We start from the raw sequence: 20,918 nt of genomic DNA, 5'->3' as shown, positions 1-20,918 counted from the left end.
TTGGCAAAGTAGACATACTAAGAATGACAATGGTTACCATTTAGCTCAATTCCAGACTTTTAATGAATTCAAATTTCACCATTGGCCAGATGGGACTTGTACCCCTACCCCCAGATCATTAGCCTGGAGTTCTGTGTTATTGGACATTACCACTACACCACTGGGCTACAATGTGGTGCTCAAAACGCAACCTTTTATTGTTCATCCGTAATTGCCCTTTGGTAGTTAGGAGTCAACCGCATTGGCTGTTGGTCTGGAGTCACATGTCGGACAGACCAGGTAAGGATGGCCATTTCCTTCTTTAAAGGGCTTTAATGAACCAAATGTTTGTTTTGCCCAAAAATCAACAATGTGTTTACAAGTCATCATTAGCCTTTTAATTCCAGATTTTTAAAATTGAATTCACGTGTCACCATCTGCTGTGGCAGGATATGAGCCCGTGTCCCCAGAACACTGCCAGGGCTACTCAATTAACAGTCTAGTGATAATACCACTACCCCATACCCTGCCCCGTAAGTTTGTAACTTCTAAAACTCACTGTGTCTGCTACAAACCTTTTGGGAATGATTCTAAGATGTGTGCTCATTTCTGTCTAAGTCAGATAACTAACAGCATCTGGATTAATGCCAACAGAGGTGGAAAATGCATCCAGATATCTTATTCAGTCCAAACCAGCAAGAAGAGCTCTCTGGTGCATTTGTAGCATCTTCGAGGAGAAAGTGAGGACTGCAGATGCTGGAGATCAGAGCTGAAAATGTGTTGCTGGAAAAGCGCAGCAGGTCAGGCAGCATCCAAGGAACAGAAGAATCGACGTTTCGGGCATAAGCCCTTCTTCCAAGGGCTAATGCCCGAAACGTCGATTCTCCTGTTCCTTGGATGCTGCCTGACCTGCTGCGCTTTTCCAGCAACACATTTTCAGCTCTGCATTTGTAGCATCCATACCCAAGAGTCAGGAAGTCTAGGCTCAAGTCCCAACTGCTCCAGAGGTGTGGTAACAAGGATAAAAGCAGTATTGTCACATCCCGGAGAGCTATTCGCTCATTAGCAATGGTTATTATTTTTAACCTGAGGGTCACTATACATCCGGAAGGAGTCAAGAGTGTGGCACTGGAAAAACACAGCAGGTCAGGCAACTTCCAAGGAGCAGGAGAATCGACCTTTTGGTCATAAGCCCTTCATCAGAAATGTCACTATACATCAGACTTGGGGAAGAGGTTGAGATGGAGACTCCTTTGTACTGCTGTGGATATTGAACCCATGAGTTGGCATCACACTGGATTGCCACCCAGCGCATTGAGCTAGCCAACACCCTTGGCATGGCATAACAGGTTGATTAAAAACATTTAAAGTTGACTTAAGGTCAATACTTTCAATTTAAAATCCTATATTTACCAAGGACTGACTAAATTCTTGCAAATGAATGAGCTACTTTGCACTACAGTGTACAACCACCAGGTGGCAGTGTTGCAGTGTGTCAGTGCACCTTTCTTTGTCCTGGTTTTGCAACACAACTTGTTCTGGAGTCATGATTTGGAGATGCCGGTGTTGGACTGGGGTGTACAAAGTTAAAAATCACACAACACCAGGTTATAGTCCAACAGGTTTAATTGGAAGCACACTAGCTTTCGGAGCGTCACTCCTTCATCAGGTGGTAGTCCACCTGATGAAGGACCGACTCTCCGAAAGCTAGTGTGCTTCCAATTAAACCTGTTGGACTATAATCTGGTGTTGTGTGATTTTTAACTTTGTTCTGAAGTCATACAGCATGGAAACGGGACAATCTGTCCAACCAGTCCATGCTGACCATATTCCCAAACTAAGATGGTTCCACCTGCCTGCGCTTTGCCCATATCCTTGCAAAATTTTCTTATTCTTGTACTTATCCAAAGATCTTTTAGAGAACATAGATCATAGAACATAGAACAGTACAGCACAGAACAGGCCCTTCAGCCCATGATGTTGTGCCAACCACTGATCCTCATGGATGCACCCTCAAATTTCTGTGACCATATGCCTGTCCAGCAGTCTCTTAAATGTCCCCAATGACCTTGCTTCCACAACTGCTGCTGGCAACGCATTCCATGCTCTCACAACTCTCTGTGTAAAGAACCCACCTCTGACATCCCCTCTATACTTTCCTCCAACCAGCTTAAAACTATGACCCCTCGTGTTAGTCATTTCTGCCCTGGGAAATAGTCTCTGGCTATCGACTCTATCTATGCCTCTCATTATCTTGTATACCTCAATTAGGCCCCCCTCTCCTCCTCCTTTTCTCCAATGTAAAAAGTCCGAGCTCAGTCAACCTCTCTTCATAAGATAAGCCCTCCAGTCCAGGCAGCATCCTGGTAAACCTCCTCTGAACCCTCTCCAATGCATCCACATCTTTCCTATAATAGGGCGACCAGAAGTGGACGCAGTATTCAAAGTGCGGTCTAACCAAAGTTTTATAGAGCTGCAACAAGATCTCACGACTCTTAAACTCAATCCCCCTGTTAATGAAAGCCAAAACACCATATGCTTTCTTAACAACCCTGTCCACTTGGGTGGCCATTTTAAGGGATCTATGTACCTGCACACCAAGATCCCTCTGTTCCTCCACACTGTCAAGAATCCTATCCTTAATCCTATACTCAGCTTTCAAATTCGACCTTCCAAAATGCATCACCTCGCATTTATTCAGGTTGAACTCCATCTGCCATCTCTCAGCCCATCTCTGCATCCTGTCAATGTCCCGCTGCAGCCTACAACAGCCCTCTATACCATCAACGACACCTCCAACCTTTGTGTCGTCTGCAAACTTGCTGACCCATCCTTCAATCCCCTCATCCAAGTCATTAATAAAAATTACAAACAGTAGAGGCCCAAGGACAGAGCCCTGTGGAACACCACTCACCACAGACTTCTAGGCAGAATATTTTCCTTCTACTACCACTCACTGTCTTCTGTTGGCCAGCCAATTCTGTATCCAGACAGCTAAATTCCCCTGTATCCCATTCCCCCTGACCTTCTGAATGAGCCTACCATGGGGAACCTTACCAAATGCGTTGCTGAAGTCCATATACACTACATCCACAGCTCGACCCTCATCAACTTTTAAATGTAAAATACTAGCTGACAAAACCTTGCTGCTAGCACTTGAGACATCAATTCATGACTCTCTGGCTCTTTAACTTAGGAGACTTCAGAACTGAGAAATAAACAGAGTGAAGGAAACAAAGTAAATTAAAGTCAATGCAGTAACAGAAAGGGAAATAAGGAGGAGGTTAGACATGTTGGAATACGAGAATGGAAATAACAGGAAAAATAAAATAAATATTAAATTTAAAATCTCTTGATAAAACTGACTGCTTGAAGATATGCGAATGAATACTTTAAACTATCCCCTGAATGAGTGCTTTTCCAGCAACACATTTTCAGCTCTGATCTCCAGCATCTGCAGTCCTCACTTTCTCCCTGAATGAGCAAGGAAGGTTGGGATGAATTATTGTCACAGTGTTATAAAAATATTACTGTACTTTCTGTGTGAGTTTATTGGGGAATTAATGCATAAACTTAGTGAGTTGCTAAAGACAATGAGGTGGTTAAATGCTCAAAACAATTTGTGAACAAAGAGCTGGCAAAGACAGATGGGCCCACATACCTTATTCTGTGCTTTAATATTTGATGATTTTCTGAGGGATTTGAAGGATTCAACTATTTGATGGAAGCAATGGAAAGATTTTTTTTTATTTTCTCTGAATTGATTATATTTTTATCATGGACCAATGCGTACCTCAAACAGAGGGAAAGGTCCCAGGCATAATATTTGATAATAATGATGTGATCAAAAGCGTGCTCAAAAATCTGAGTCAAAAAGAGGATAGATGGTAATCTGCACTAGATGCTGGAAAACAATTAAGTTGAAATTGTTGCCTGATCTGTCTTGTCTTGTGCAGTGATTTGTGCAAAACACGATTTATTTGTTCATCAGTTGTTACTGACCCAGGAGAGACACACATTTATTGCCCGTCCCTAATCACCCACCGTGCTGCAGTCCATTTGGAACGGTTATGTTTAAATTGGCACCGCTCAGCGCATGAGCTCAAGACAACCTTGGTACAAACATGGATAAAAGAGTTAAGCTCAAGAGGAGAGGTGAGAGTATCATCATTGCAGTATTTGACTGTGTGTTGCATCAAAGAGCCCAAAGGCAATGGGAGTCAGGGGAAATCACTCCACTGGTTGGAGTCATATCTAAGACAAAGAAGGATGGCTGTAGTTGTTTGAGATCAAACATCTCAGCTCCAGGATATCTCCCACAGGAGTTCCTCACTTCCTTACATTCCTTAAGTCCTACCATTTTCGGCTGCTTTATCAATGGCCTTTCTTCCATCATAAGGTCAGGAATGTGGACGATTGCACCAATGTTCAACACTATTGTGAACTCCTCAGATACTGAAGCTGTGCACATCCAAACATAGTCGAGAGAGTGAGATGCTGGAAAAGCACTGCAGGTCAGGTAGTATCCGAGGAGCAGGAGAATCGAAGTTTTGGAATCAGGAATCAGAAATCCTGATGAAGGGCTTATGTCCGAAACGTTGATTCTACTGCTCCTCGGATGCTGCCTGACCTGCTGTGCTTTTCCAGCACCACACTCTCAACTCTGATCTCCAGCGTCCACACTCCTCACTTTCTCCATGTCCAAACATAGCAAGATCCGGGCAAAATTCAGGATGATAATTTAAGAAATATCCTATGCCACATAAATACCAGGCAATTACATCTCAAACAAGAGGCAAATCTAACAATTTCCCTATGACATTCAATGGCATTGACACTAATGACCCTTTGACATCTCTACCATTGACTAGAAACTGAATTGAACCAGCCATGTAGTTGCTGTAGCTGTAACAGCAAGATAGGTGGTGGGAATTCTGCAGCAAGAACCTCTTGAATGAATTAATCCTTTAACACGGATTCTTTGGTGGCCAAGTCAGTTGCTGTGGTAATTCCAGCCTCAGTAGCGATTATTAAAGCTGCAGTATTTAATAAGTTCACAGTTGGGGAAAGGAACAGCAGTATTAGAATTAGAACCCCAATAGTGTGGAAACAGGCCCTTCAGCCCAACAAGTCTACACTGACCCTCCAAAGAGTAACCCACCCAGACGCATTCCGCTACATTTACCTCTGACTAATAACCTACATTATGGGCAATTTAAAGTGGCCAATTCACCTAACCTGCACATCTTTGGATTGTGGGAGGAAACCCACATAGACACAGGGAGTTTATGCAAACTCCACACAGACAGTTGCCCGAGGCAGGAATCAAACCCAGGTCCCTGGCGCTGTGTGGCAGCAGTGCTACCATGGCACCAGTATGTTGGCTTAAAAAAAACTGCAGTGAGTTCTGTCGCTCCCGATTGAATTTGGGAAGCTTTTATGAAGAAGGTTCCACCTTTGACGTCTATTCCAAGTCCTAGGTTTAAGTAGATTTCCATCCAAACTAAAGCTTCATGCAGATGATTTTTCCATCATTCTACGGCTGTCAGAGATGCAGCTGAATGCACACAAGCATACACAGTTTCTCAGAGGAATCATCAAACTTTATCCTTTATATCACAGACTTTTGTTTTCTTTGAATATTCTCTTTGCAGAGTTTTAGTCTGTGTCATGAGAATGTGTTCGTCTGACGTTAAGGGGACACCGTTCTAATTCTTCATTAGAGAGTAGTTACTGAGCAGTTTAGCAAATTATGGCTTGTTTATAATAAATAGATCTTTTTAATGAAGCCTGGTGAAAGTGTAGATTAGGAGCATACTGAAGGCAAAGTTGCTACAGTCCTATTAGACGATAAGAGAGAAATGACTGGTGGAGGGGTTAACCTGAGGTTCACCGCACCCTAGATGAGGGGAGACTTTGAGAATGAGAGTCCTTCATGACCACCTCAACTGCCGTGGGAATTGAACCCATGCTGTTGGCATCACTCTTCATCCAACTGGTAAATGACTCGCACATTTATATTAACACTCTTGAGTGTGGTAGTGGGACATAATTAGCAGCACGCTCCTCCCATCAGTTATATTAATTAATTGCACAACTTGTGATGGAGGGAAATCTTTGACAAAGTGGTTGAAGACGGTTAGGTCTAGGATGTGACTCTGAGGAACTCCTGCAGAGATATCCTGGACCTGAGATGACTGACCAAAAAACAATTGCAGCCATTTTTAATTTTCCTGAGTATGATTCCAAGCAGTTCCCCACTGCTTAGTTTTTACTTGGGTTCCTGAAAGCCACATTCTGACAAATGGTGTCCTGATATCAAAGGCAGACTCTCCCGCCTCTGGAATTCAGCTTTTTGTTTCCTTAGAATCCCTATAGTGCAGAAAAAGGCCATTTGGCTCATCAGGTGTGCACCGACCCTCTGAAGAGCTTCCCACCCAGACCCACCCCATCATGCATTTATGGTGGCACCTAGCCTGCACATCCCTGAACACTATGGTCAATTTGGAATGGCAATCCACGACCGCTTCCATCTAGAAGGATAAGAGGAGCAGATACATGGGAACACCACCACCTTCAAGTTCCCCTCCAAGCCACTCACCATCCTCACTTGGAAATATATTGCCGTTCCTTCACTGTCGCTGGGTCAAAATCCTTGAATTCCCTTCCTGATGCCATAGATCAACGCACAGCACATGGACTGCAGCGGTTCAAGAAGGCAGCTCACCACCACCTTTTCAAGGGCCAACTAGGGATGGGCAACAAATGTTGGGCCCAGCCAGCAACGCCTACATCCCACACAAATGAATAAAAATGGTTAATCCACCTGATCTGTACATCTTTGGACTGTAGAAGGAAACCCACACAAACACCGGAAGAATGTGAAAACTTCATGCAATCATTCAAGGCTGAAATCGAGTCCAGGTCCCTGTGAGGTAGGAGTGCTAACTACTGAGCCACTATGTTCAGACCAAAGTTGAAATGAGGTCTGAAACCAATTGGTCCTGGCAGGAATCAAACAGTCTTAATGAATGGGTTATTAGTGAATATAGTTATTTGATAGCATTGTCAATAATACTGTCCATCATTCCGTTGAAGATTGAGGATAGACGGTTGGAATGGTAACTTGCTGGATTAGCCTCGTTGGTGCAGGAGTCAGCAGGATAGTCTCATAGCCTGAAGGTTGTGAGCTTGAGCCTCACACAGGACACTGTTTTTAGATGAACAGAGGGATATGGATCCTGTAAGTGAAGACAGTTTTGGTGTGGAAGGGCAAAATGTGTCGAAGGCTTGGAGTGCCGAAGAGCCTGTTCCTGTGATGTAATGTTCTTTGTTCTAGATTTGACCTGCTGTCAGTGGACAGGACATCCCCAGGCAACTTTCCACTTCCCATCTTACCTGTTGCACAAATTCAGCTTTCCACCTCTTGGCACTGTGCACTGAGCCTTGAACGACTAATTTCTAAGGAATGTTATATCAACCACTTTATCCCTAACACTGCCATGTCACACCCTGAAGAAATGTGAAACTGGACTTGTGTGATTCAAAAAATTAACACCAAACAAAAAATACAATTGTTTTTAATTGAAAATCAACAAATATACAACCAGTACATACACACAATAACTCAAATGTAGTGTTGGCATTGCTGCATGTTATCAAATATATTTACATCAACTTGTCATGACTGCATCATACAGTCCTGTATAATACAACACGAGGAACTGCACCTGCTACAGATGAGAGTGATAACTCAGCCAGTCCTGTTCCTCTGGTGAATTTCTGCCAAGTTGCGATACAGGGTCAGTGGGAAACAGGGTTTGCTCACCTACTGAAGGCACCACAACTGATGGCTGTGGAGTTTGCCAGTCTTTACTGGAAAAATGGTCAGGCCAATTAAGTAAATGCTGGCATGGCCAGTGATGCTCCCAATCCCGGCCAAAGCTTCATCCCAATAAGAACAGTCTCCATTTAATTTGGCCCCCTTCAAATGAATGCATTGATCCCTTAACAGCACGTCTGACATTTAGCAGAGAGTAGGCCACATGTAAGACAAGACGGGTCATACAAAGCACTAACTGTATTGTCTCAATGCTGCCACCTAGAGACAGACATGTGCCTGCAAACACAAGAAGGCTTTTCTCTAACATTTTTAAAGGGTGCAGTCTAACACTGTCAAGGTAAAAACGTACACCGAGATTTTGGGACAAACAAATATACAGACACTTTATTTTGGCAAAAGGCAGGGCTGAATTTGCTGATTAATCCTTCCAGTGCCAAAGTATCTGGTAATTTCACGTCATCCCATGCTTCAAGTCAGTCAGGATCCATGAAACCCATTTATTTCCTCTCTGTAAACACTGAAGAGGGATTAAACATTGTCAAGTATCGAGTGATGCACGTAAGGTCCTTACAACAACAACATCTGGTCAAGAGTGAGGGCTCACACTGCTCAACACGGCAACAGTCATTTCTACATCAATACTATGTCTGGGGGAGGGGGGGAGGTTGTGAAGGAGGGTGGGCGAGGGAGGGGGAAATCAGATGAAAGTGAAAACACAGGAAACATCTTCCGTCTGTACTTGCTGCTGATCCTTAGCATTTCTTGAAAGCACTATCGAGGAGGGAGAGGAAGAGCAATCCTTCAGCTTTTGTACAATGAAGGGACTCGGCCAGGAGCTGTCAGTTCAAGTGGGACAGTCTGCCCCATTCTCACGCTCCTCCAGCATCACCAGGGAAGGCTGGGTGTTACTGTACAGAGGTAACACTGGGCTGGTGGGTTACCCCACGTCGCCCGATCGTCACAAGGTTCATGCCGAGCGGGTGACAGCCCTCGTCCCATACCCAACAATGAGTAACACCTTTGGTCCCCAGTTGAAGGAGAGGTCACAGGAAACTGGACATAAGCTCTCTGTACAGCATCACTGCTACAAGCCCTTCACTAGACAGACAGTGGAATGGTAGATCAGAGGTTTCCGGGTTTCATTCGTCGACCAAGCTACCATAACTCTCTATGCCCCCTCCCTCAACACAGCGCACCTCTATCATAGTCTCTCAGTCCTGAGGTAATCCTGGTTGTGTACTTATTGCTATCGGCAACCTCTAGCTGCAAACAGGTCGGCCAGAGGTTTGTTTTCATTTTCTACCGCAGCTGGGGGTGGGGAGGGAAATGCACTTCCGAAAGGTTTGGAAGCTGTCTGTCAGGGGAGGGGCACGGAGGCCCTCAAACTGGATCAAGCAGCCCACTTGTTCAAAGACCCACTGCTATGACATGCTGCCGTAAACACTGACCAATCAGTGGTGTCCATCACCCCATGCTTACGCCACCCTCCCCCTCCCTTGATGCATGGGGCACCATCTTCCGGCTGGAAAATCCTGGGGACGATCCGCACCCAGCCCTCACCTCCTTCCCCCCAACCCTCCAAGCTCTTTCACCTCAAAAACCACTCCAACAGGGAAGGATGTGGAAGGTCAAAGCCCATTGTCCAATTCACAGAGAAGGCACAACGTGACCGTCAGTGTTTCAAAATACTTTTCCTCTTTTTTTATAAACGGTTTTTTGACAAAAAATGAAATCTACAAATCTGCATCCTCCGTGTAGCCGTCAGGGACTAGCTGGTCAGTCGATGGGCCCGAGCTGCTGTTGAAGGTCATGTTGAAATTGGAACTGAACCAAGGATGATCCAAGATCTCACTAGCCGTCAACCTCTCCGCAGGATTCCGTCGCAAGATGCACTGGATCAGGCACTTGGCTTTGGGGGAGATGTGGTCCGGGACAGTGTAGAGACCTCGCCGAATCTTACTGAAGAGTGCGGCGGGTTCCATGTCCTGGAAAGGGTAGCGGCCCACCAGCATGGTGTAAAGGACCACTCCCAGACTCCAGACGTCAGCAGCTCTCCCTGAGTATGACTGCTTGGTGTTAAGTATCTCTGGCCCTACATAAGCAGGACAACCGTGTTTGTCCATCAAGGAATCATCCTCTCCCTTCAGGACACAGGCGTCATCCAAGTTTTCAAGTCTCAATTTGTTCCTGAAAGTGTAAAGGAAAGATCCATTGAGAATCTGTGGTTTTAGATGTCAGCCCAAGCCTACTCTTTAACTGTTACGACAGAAACAATCCCCCAGGACATGCAATTCTTCATTTTCTCTCGTTGCAAAAAGATTGGTTTAATTTTTATTAAAATGTACCAGAAAAACATGTCAAAAGTTCCTACTTTTTAAAGGATAGGAATATTAACACCTCATTGTATGTATTTACGTCAGTGTCTCCTTTACTGTTTGCACCGTCCCTGGCACAAGGCAATAGAACCACCAAGAAACTAGTTTGCGACTGCCCAGGTTTTACAGCAACTAGTCTCGTCTGAAAATGAAAGCGTGTGTCTACGCCCACGTTCTGGGGAACCCCAACCACCTCACAGCCAATTAATTACTTATCATCAGTGAGTCGTTACTACTGCTGCAATGTAGGAAAAACATGGCAGACAAAGCGGTGCACAGGAAGATCCCATACACAACAATATGACATAAAAAGAGATGATTTTGCTTAAATATTGATGTCGGTCATGGGTTAGGTTATTGGAGAGGATTCTGCTTTTCCTCAATATAATGTCTTTTACATCCACTGAGGGTTCAGACTGAGGTCCGAGAAGGTAAACATCAATGACAGACACATGCACACTGATAGACATGCACACACACTCTCACTGACATAGACATACACAGACACTGACAAACATACAGACAGACTGGCATACAGTCACTGACAAACACAGACACACACACACACACAAACCAGGTACAATCACTGACAGACACACACACAACAGACACCCAATCACTGATATACATTCAATCAGTTATTTTAAAACGTGATGGTCGTGTTCTTGTGCAACCCCATGTTATAGAAAAATCACACTTTAGAAACAGCGCTTAAAGTGTTGGCGATGTAATCACGTTAAAGCCAACACACTTTTTAAAAGTTCATGCCGTAGAACAGTGTTCCCCCAATTTGTCCATTACGTTGACGAACACACGTTACAGCAGAATGACCTGGACGCAGATACACACACAATGAGAAACTGACATGTAAACACACACACAGGCAGAGACAGACAGATATCTAACGCAGAAAGTGTTATTTACGGAGATGTCTGCAACGCAGCCTCTGTAATCTTCCCTGTACTCACCTCTGTCTGTTGGCGAAGATGAACTTCCTCAGTTTGAGGTCCCGGAGCACAATTCCATGTTGGTGACAGTGTGCCACTGCCTCTGCCATTTGCCTGAAGAGGGTAGCAGCCTCCTCCTCACGCAGCCTCTTGCACGTCCGCACGTATGAGTGCATGTCGCCATAGCCACGCTGGAAAAGGACGTAGGCCTTGCGGTCTCCTGCGATCACCTCAGCCATCTGACCCACGTGAGGGTGAGGTGGCAGGCGGGCGTAGGGTGCAATCACCTCGCTGTAGCGTTTCATCGCAAACACCTACAGTGCAAATAGGAAGAGGAAAGTCAGTGAAGACCAACAGTGACAACTTCCCAAAGCTCATCATTGAGCTGTAAATCAAACAGCATTTTGGCACCCAGGGAGGTATTAGGACGAGTGACCACACTGTATTGAAAATGCAACTCCCAACGGAGTCATTTGAGAGCATGCAATAATCATTAGACTTTATATTTAAGAAACAAAAACTGAAAGCTCAGCAGGTCTGGCAGAATCCACGAACAGAAATCAAAGTTAATGTTTCGGGGACTCTAAACAGGTTGAGTCTGAATAGATGAGGAAAGAGAGCCAGATTTTTGCAATTAGAGGGAGGTTGACACCATAGGGGCTAGTGTACAGTGTTTTCCCCTCCATCTCCATTTTAACACGAAAACCCCACTCTTTCCCTACCCTTCCCTTCTGTTATTGTTGCATTGTCCCCAATGGGCAGTGCATATAGATTGTTATTTTCACTAGTGACCAAAGTGATCTGACGGTGAGCTATACAAAAAAAAACAAAGTCAGCTCCTACCCCTCCAACACTTTTGATTTAACCCCACCCTCTTTCATTACCTGAGATTGGTTGTTGCAGTTGCACTGACTCCTGGTGGGTAGTGTTTGTGGTTCATTGTTTAATTTAGAGTAGATTCCCTACAGTGTGGAAACAGGCCCTTTGGCCCAACCAGTCCACACTGACCTTCTGAAGAGTAACCCACCCAGACCCACTACCCTCTGACTAATGCACCTATCGCTATGGGCAAGTTAAAGATTAGATTACTTACAGTGTGGAAACAGGCCCTTCGGCCCAACCAGTCTACACAGACTTATTCCCCACTTCACCTAACACTACGGGCAATTATACCATGGCCAATTCACCTAACTTGCAGATTTTTGGACTGTGGGAGGAAACCCACACAGACATAGAGAGAATGTGCAAACTCCACACAGTTGCCCAAGCCTGGAATTGAACCTGGGACCCTGGTGCTATAAGGCAGCAGTGCTAACCACTGAGCCACTATGTCCAACTTGAAGGAGTGTAAGAAAAAAAGAGAGAAGTGGGTTCTAAAAGGTGGACAGCACTGGGGTTAGACAACACTATCTCCCCCTCCAACACCATTTTGATTATTTTCCTCCCTTCTTTTCCTTACCTTTTACATATTTGTTATTGTTACAATGCCCCAAGTGGGCAGGAGTTGTAATTGGGTGCTCATTACCCCTGGTCGATGATGTTTGTAATTTGTTTACTTGATATTTCATTCATTGCTGGTGGGTTTATTTTCAAAAGAAATAAAGAGCTGTGTTCTTTTGGTGCTGGATTTTGATTAAGATTCAGGTACCTGTGGCAGTCAATACTTATCATTTGTAATTTTGTTCCTTTTAGACTTAAACAAAACACTTGTGTTCTTCTACTGCCCCTGACAGGGGGTGTTTGTAATTTGGTGATTTGTTAATTTGATGATTGGGTTTATTTTTTATAAAAGAGGTGGGTTTTTCCCTAATGGATGATTGGGCTGCTGGATACTGGAAGGATCAAGGGTAAAATGGAAACTGCAGTAAATTTACAATAAAACCCTTCTTAAATCTGAAAGTTTTTTTTAGCTGCCTAGTACACTATGTAGATATTGGTCTGCCAAATGGATCAAAACTTTGATTGACATGATTGGGTCATAAAAGGAGAATACGTTTAGGTTACAGATGGAGAGGTTGGGCAGGAAATTCTTACATTGGAGTCTAGGCTGCTGAAAACACACCTCAATTCAAATACCCCACCTCCTCTATGGGATCAGCACATAACCGGCCTGAAGTGAAATTGGCAAAAACTATGCACAGACTTCAGGTCACACGGATAACGAAGGTGATGCTGAAATCGCTATCCAGTTTTGTTTCTCGATCTTTGGAAACCGTTTACAAGATTCCCCCAGTGTCAGCTCCAGCTGCTTCATAGAGAAAGACAGTTCTGTGGTACAAAGGGCAGTGTGATCATGGCGCCAGTTTATACACAGACACATCCACACAGACACACACAGACACACATACATAGACATATACACGCAGACACATACATACACAGGTACACATACACAGACACATACACACAGACAGACATACACACATACATAAACATACACACATACACAGACATACACACAGACACATATACATAGACATATACACGGACACATATATACACACACACGCACACATACACACAGTCACACATGCACACACGCATACATACAGATGCATACACATAGACACATACACATAGACACACACACAGAAATACATATACAGTCACATACACACAGACGCACATACACAGCTGTACACCTAAATGATTTGGGTCATTGTCTGATAAAGGGAGGTCTCCGAGCTAATGTTGCCCGTCAAACAATCCTGTTTCTCACAGAGAACAAACAATGGGGGAAAATAATCTCTCGGTGTGTTCTCCCATTTGGGAAAAGGAGAAAGCAGCAAAAAGGAAGTGGTCTTGTTTGTGGAATGGCTGCATTGTTTGAAAATGATAAAAGGACCAGGAAAAATCAGAAGTGGTGACGGAGAAGTTGTAGAATCTGTTACACCACAGGGCCACAGGAAATTGACCATTTACAAGAAATGCACACGGCAGCGTGGTTTGTGGTTGGAAGTTGCCTCGAAAGGTTGGGTTGGCTTCAACAGTGAGAAGTGAACATAGTGCAAAGACCTGCAGCTACTTCTCCTGAAAACACAAACCACCTGGGGCCCTGATACCAAATGCCCTTCCCTCCTTGTGGCTGAGGTCAACAGTCTCCAACACCCTTCCAATCCACCCTCACCCACCCACCTGCTCTCACTGTCCTTCGCACTGGGGTCCTCCCACAGGCCAAGGAACATAATCAGGTTCTCGTGTGGTCCTTTGGCCAGAGTACGCAACAGTGGCCAGCTACCCAGAGAGCAAGACCTGCTTTCCCAATAACACTCATTCGGCGTACCTTGCAGATGTATTCCTGCTCTGTGTGAGTGTGGATGGCTCGGTAACAGTTATTCGCCTCAGTGGGATTCAGCAGGAGATAAGGTCCAATGCGGGACACGGTGTTGTCATCGGAAGAGGAGGGTGTTGGGGATGGCGAGCCAAGGCATGGAGATAAGGCTGGTATAGAGAGCTGGCTCACACGGGCTCGCTTAGATTTGGGGAGATCGGGGTTGTCAGCGTCATCGAAGTCTAACCTCTTCAACCTGGGCGGGAGCGACAGCAGCGATCTCTGGGCGTTCACACTCATAAGGATCTGAGGGGGAAGCAAATGACAAGTTTTTACATGGTGGTTCCCAAAGTCAACTTCAGAGTTAAACAGGTAGCTCCAGCATCTAGTTATTTTGTGACTGATCTGTACCTTCACTCCATCTACACATCTTGGTTCCAACATTGCTCAACACCCTGAACTAACAAAGATCTAACCAGTTTTGATTTTTGATTCATTCCCTGAAGTGCTTTTTGACTCACAATGTTCCAGATTTCCACAAGTTTTTGTGTGACACCAGTGCTTTCTGATATCATTTCTAAATAATTCAGTTCTCATTTAGAGTCACCATAGAATCCCCACAGTGTGGTAACAGGCCATTTAACCCGACAAGTCCACACCGACCCTCCAAAGATTAACCCACCCAGATCCATTCTCCTACCCAATTACTCTACATTTACCCCTGACCCATGCACCTAACCCACACATCCCTGAACACTGTGGGCACTTTAGCACAGACAATTCACCTAACCTACACAGGTGGTGAGGAGGAAACCAAAGCATCCGGAGGAAACCCACCAGACACAGGGAGAATGTGCAAACTCCACACAGACAATCGCCCAACGCTGGAGTTGATCTCAGGTCCCTGGCGCTGTGAGGCAGCAGTCCTAACCACTGAGCCATTGTGCCAGCCTCATGGAGTCCTACAGTGCGGAAACAGGCCCTTCGGTCCAACCAGTCCATGCTGACCATAATCCCAAACTAAACTAGTCCCTCTGCGTGCAGTTGGTCTACAACCTACAACCCTCCGAACGATTCTTATTCATGTACTTATCTAAATGCCTTTTAAACATTGTACCCACATCCACCACTTCCTCTAGAAGTTCATTTTACACACGAACTCTATGTAAAACAAATTGCCCTTCAAGTTGTTTTTAAATCCTTCTCCTTTCGCTTTAAAAATATGCCCCCTCACCTTGAAATCCCCCACTCTAGGGTCATTCACCTTACCTATACCCCTCATGATTTTATAAACCTATGTAAGGTCACTTCTCAACCTCCTCCTTTCCAGTGAAAAAAGTCCCAGCCTCTCCTTATAACTCAAACCTTCCATTCTCGGTTTTGACACCATGTTTTGTAACAACCACCACCTCCTCCCCCATCCCAAAGAGGAAACAGTTTCTCTCCATCCGCAGCATCAACTCCTTGAAGCATCTAGAATGCTTGATCCTGCAGCCTTTCCCCTGAACCCACTTCCGAGCCCATCCCCATAACTAAATGTCACTTAGGGCAGCATCGTTAATGTCTAAATGTAGAGATAGCATGTCAATTGCAAGGCTACATGAACCCAACCATTTTTGCAAACTTCTGATGTTACTAAAGTCACAAGGTCCATTGCAGATCAGCAGTGGACCCTTTGTACTGCAGCCAAGTCGTACCGTGATATCTCGCACCTCCAGTTGTGTGTGCATGCTGATAAGGGAAAAGGATAAAGTGCTAATTCATAGCCATGCTTACAACTACGCAGGCCCCAAGTAGTGCAATTCCCTCCATCAACCTCTAGCGCCTGCACCACCCCCTTCTCCTCTTTGTCCTAGTCTTTGGTCATCTGTCCTAATATTTCTATGTGGCCTAGGGTCAAATTTTGTTCCGTATTCACTCCAGTGAATGTAAGTGCCTCAGGGTGAATTACTACATGCAAAGGTGCTGTAAATTGCTTTGTGACTGCTCATCTTCCACCATAACACTGAGGTGTTTATTCCATTACGGCATGTTTTAACCCATCAACACTCAGCAGCACCGGATTTGGGAGTGCACAGTATTCAGCCCTTCCACCATTCAGTGAGTTCCTGAATTGTCTAATTCCACACAGCTGCCTTTGTGCCACATCTCCTCATATCCTCAACATGAAAACAACAGGAATTAAAGTGTAACAATCAATCTAGCATCAATTGCTATTTGCAGAAGCATGTGCCAAGTTTCTATTGCACTTTGCGTTTCAAATTTCACTTCTGTAAGGACCAATTCTCAATTTTACACCAGTTCCTGCCATCCTGGGCTCTGCAGCCAGCACAAACATTCTCTCTCTCTATCTCTCTCACCTATCAATATCCTTTAATATCTTGCAAAAAAAGAACTCAAATCAAATTGCCTACTAAATTCTGAATAGTCATAGGAGAACTTGTATTCTGAACCTGTTTTATGCTTACAGGAGCTTTTGTGTCAATACGATGTTTGTTTGACATTGATGAGTATTCTGAAAGACAGACTAGAAAGTAACTTCAGTGTTTGTGAGTTGTTTGATTCACAATCACCTGGTTTGGAAATTCCAATTGTGCACAGTGTGTGAAGTTTGAAATCAAGAGGATTCATTGTAGAAATGAGACCAAAATCTTGATTCAAGCAGGTATGGGGTCTACAACACAATAGTGACCAGGAGTCAGTACTTACGTGAGGGTCAGTTAGCTCAGTTGGCTGAATGATGATGCTGTGTAATATCAACAGTGTGGGTTCATTTCCCACAATGGCTGAGGACACTATGCAGGACTCTCCTTCTCAACCTCTCCCCTCGCCTGAGCAATGGTGACCCTCAGGTTAGACCACCACCAGTCATCTTTCTCTCTTTAATGGGAGAGTAGCCTGTTTGTCTAGTAGGACTATGGTCCCTTTATCTTTATTCCCCGAGCAAGACTTCAAGTGGAAATGCCACACTGATACAGTAGGTGGTGCTGTGGGCATAGTTGGCTCATGCAATTCGTACAAGAGGTACACACAACCTTGTAGAGTTGCATCCACTGAGTCTCAGAGAAACATGGAGACTCTAAATCCCCCCACTACACATACAGGTTTATCTTTAATCCTCCCCAGTCCCACAAAATACAACACAACACACATCCATCAACGCTCCGACAAGATATTTTCCTAACTGACCTGTCCAGGGATGTTACAACACACCTCAGGAGCAGGAGGGGCATGAACCCAGGCTACCTGGCTCAGACGTGGGGAGCTTTACCAATGCAGCATAACTGCCTTAAAACAACTCTCCTGCATTAACGAGGATAAAAAGCAAGACTCTTATCCCTAGCTCTTGACTACCTCACAAAGTGAGTTACTTCCGATGAATCACACTCAGGATGAATCAAATAATTGAGTAATAATCACCACCCAGCTAGTCACACTGCCAATGCTAGACACTCAAGGACATGCCTCACCTCTGAATGGTACAAACAGCCTGTATCTTGCACACACACGACACAGGCATTCACACTTAATGACCACAAAACTGCTCCAAGCATGCAAGAATTTACAAATCCAGAGTCTCAGTGCTTCATCCACCTGGGAGCTGTGACTTGCCTTTGGAACCAAGGCTTTGCCCCTCACTCTCTCTCACTTGCATCACTCTACAGCTCCTGTGATCTCTCTTCTCTGCCAGTTCAAGCCTTGGGAGCGTCCGTGACTTCAATCGCTCCACCAGAACCACAGAACAGAATTCTTACAGTGTAAGAGGGTGCCTTTCGGCCCATTGTGTCTGCTGCTGTCCGATTGTCACCATTGTCCTGCCTGTGTAACTTGGCACCTTATTCTTTCAATAGTCTATTCCTCTTTTGAATGCCTCGATTGAACCTGCCTCCATACCACACACTCCGGGAGTACATTCCAGACCCTGACCAGACACATGAAAAAGCTTTTCCCCACATTGCTTTTTGCTTCTTCCACCAATTACTTTTAATCCATGTTCTCTAGACCTTGATCCTTCCACGAGCGGGAACAGTTTCTCCCTGTCTACCCTGTCGACATCTTGCAGGCTTTTGAATACCTCTATCAAATCTTTCCTCCCAGACAGACAGTCCTAACTTGTTCACTCTCCAAGAGGTATTGCCATTATCCACCTTGCCGGTAAGATCTATACCTCTTGCTCTCTCCCCTCACCGTTTTTATAACATATTTGTTAAACCTTAGGTCTCTGACCAAACTTTTGGTCACTGGTTGCAATATCCCCCTCCTAGTTTTCCATGGTTATCTCTCCTTTCATGATCAAATCCGTTATATCAAATCCGTTGACAATAAAATGTCCTATTGGGTTTCACTGGAGTGTTAAGTTCAAGTTGTTACTGTGAAGAGTGAGGTAGATTGGATCACAGTCCGGCCCCTGCATTGTCAGTGCAGACACCACTACAGAACAAGTGGTGAACAGATGGCCCTCACTCAAAAAGGGGTTGGAGTGTCGCAAAGACACACTCGGCACCACATTGAGGGGGTAATGGTCAGAAGGAGATTTAAAGGTCAAGACAAGAGTTGGACTGAAAAGCTGAAAGCCATTTATCCCAATTACAGGCAACAACTTTTCACAGTTCAGGGGCTCCACATTCATGAACAGATTAGGCTGGAGGAGGGAGGAGATGGCAGGAATACCTTGGGAAGAATACTAAGGAAAACCCAACCCTTTCCGTATATGTGGAACAAGTGGAGGACATTCAACCCCCACCAACCTTTCCCATTGCTCAAGGAACGCACAGCTGATCTGTGTCACCAACTCAATCCAACCTCCTTAGTCACTTTTTAAAAAAATAAAGAGGTTTACCAAAAAAAAAGTCTCATTTTGAGATTCAGGACCTTCTCTCTCAGTATCAAACACCCTTTTTGTTTGTGGGTGGGGGGGAGTAACAAAACCAGAAATTGCTGGAAAATCTCAGCAGGTCTGGCAGCATCTGTGGAGAGAAATCAGAGTTAATATTTCGGCTCGAGTGAGCCTTCCTCAGAACTGAAGGGACTAAACCAGCGTTTGCTGGCACCGTCTCCTTTGTTCCAGACAGTCTACACCCCACCAGAAAAATAAACCCAGAGGAAGTTGTCTTTGTTTCTTATGTAAAGACCCCAATGATCTCCCAACACCTCGGGGAGTGTGGGGGTCTCGGTTTTCTCCAGATTCGCCCCCCCCCCCTTAAGAAGATACAGAAATTTCCTACGCGCTCCTTGACTTTTCCAGGGATACAGCGTGTGCAGTTTCCATAAGGGAAACCAATGTCTCTCACACAAAGAGAGTCGCCTCCAGTCAGTCCATGCGGTTCCAGAACTCTGCCACACTCGCCATTCCAAATGAGAATATCTCAAGGAAACTTTCAAGAATTCAAACATAAACTAATCCAGAGTTTCAAGCATCAAAACCGTTACCGTGGGGTGGGGGGTGAGCGAGAGAAAGAACTTTTAAAAAAAGTTTATGTCCCTTCACTCCTGTGTAAACTTTACACAAAAGGAACAATATTATTATTCTCTGTAACACAGATTGGCCATAAGTACAATTTTAAGTATCTATAACTTCTCTCCCCCTTGAATTTCTCAACAAAGGGTTAAACACCCGCCCCGATTTTAGAGGGACCGATGTTTAAGGTTCAGTCTTAAACACTAAAACTCTCGACTACACGTTTATATTTATGTATAATAACAGGCACCACTTACTAAAGGTTTTGTTTCGTTAGGAGGAAGGGGGGGTGGTGGGAGATTCGCTCGAAGCAGTTTCGACGAGGTATTCCCAGTAACGCAGGAATCTCCGAGAACCTGAGACGACAGTCTCTCTCTCTCTCCCTCTCGGATGTGAAAGTGGAAATTCGCAGATGCTCTCCCCCTGTCAGTAATTCCCCACGTGTGGTCTCTGAGCCCCCGACGATCCTGGGTAACGTTTACCTCCCACCATCCAGTAACATTCTGAGCTCTCGGAGTGAAGTCTCAATTCAAGAAGCAGCAAAAGGAAAATATTCTTTGTAATTCCTGGGCAGGGGAAATGAAATAGTAACTTGTTCTTGAAATGCCAAATGATGGAAGGAAATCGTTAAAACTCTCGACGTCCTCAGAAATATCTCTGTCCTTTCTCCATGAGACTGATAAAATGTTGCCCTTGTCTTCTGTGTGTTTCCTCTTGGTTTGAAGGTGAGCGACTGAGTAAGAGAGTGTGATGTGTGTGTCCCGAGAGCAAAGACACACTATGATGCTAGGCTGCTGTAATCCTGCTGAATTATTACACAGTCCACACGCTTTCACTCTCACTCTGAACAGGCTGACGATGACTGGCGACCGATTGCAACATTCTCCCTCCCTCTCGGTATAACACACACAAACTATTGGCGACACAGTATCAAGGGGGCGGGCAAGAAGAGGAATATAATATATGTATATATAAATCACCTGGTTTCAAAGACAGGTTTTCACCAGATCCCCAAAGGTGGGCGGGTAGAAAAATTATCCTTCAG

General features: G+C 44.7%; 1 protein-coding gene across 1 annotated transcript; it reads right to left on the bottom strand.

Moving 5' to 3' along the window:
• Positions 1–7,543: 7,543 nt before the first annotated feature.
• trib3 (tribbles pseudokinase 3) lies at positions 7,544–20,266 on the bottom strand. The gene is made up of 4 exons (XM_043710834.2): positions 20,131–20,266; positions 14,428–14,721; positions 11,166–11,458; positions 7,544–10,009 (listed from the first exon to the last, which is right to left on the bottom strand). Exons 2-4 carry the CDS (start codon positions 14,713–14,715, stop codon positions 9,556–9,558), a joined length of 1,035 nt encoding a protein of 344 aa, XP_043566769.1. The 5' UTR covers positions 14,716–14,721; positions 20,131–20,266; the 3' UTR covers positions 7,544–9,555.
• Positions 20,267–20,918: the final 652 nt, after the last annotated feature.

This window comes from Chiloscyllium plagiosum, unplaced genomic scaffold (assembly GCF_037043375.1).
Source record: "Chiloscyllium plagiosum isolate Xiang-an unplaced genomic scaffold, Cpla_swu_hap1 HiC_scaffold_15, whole genome shotgun sequence".
Classification (NCBI taxonomy): domain Eukaryota; kingdom Metazoa; phylum Chordata; class Chondrichthyes; order Orectolobiformes; family Hemiscylliidae; genus Chiloscyllium; species Chiloscyllium plagiosum.
This window is presented reverse-complemented; position numbering and strand designations above follow the sequence as displayed.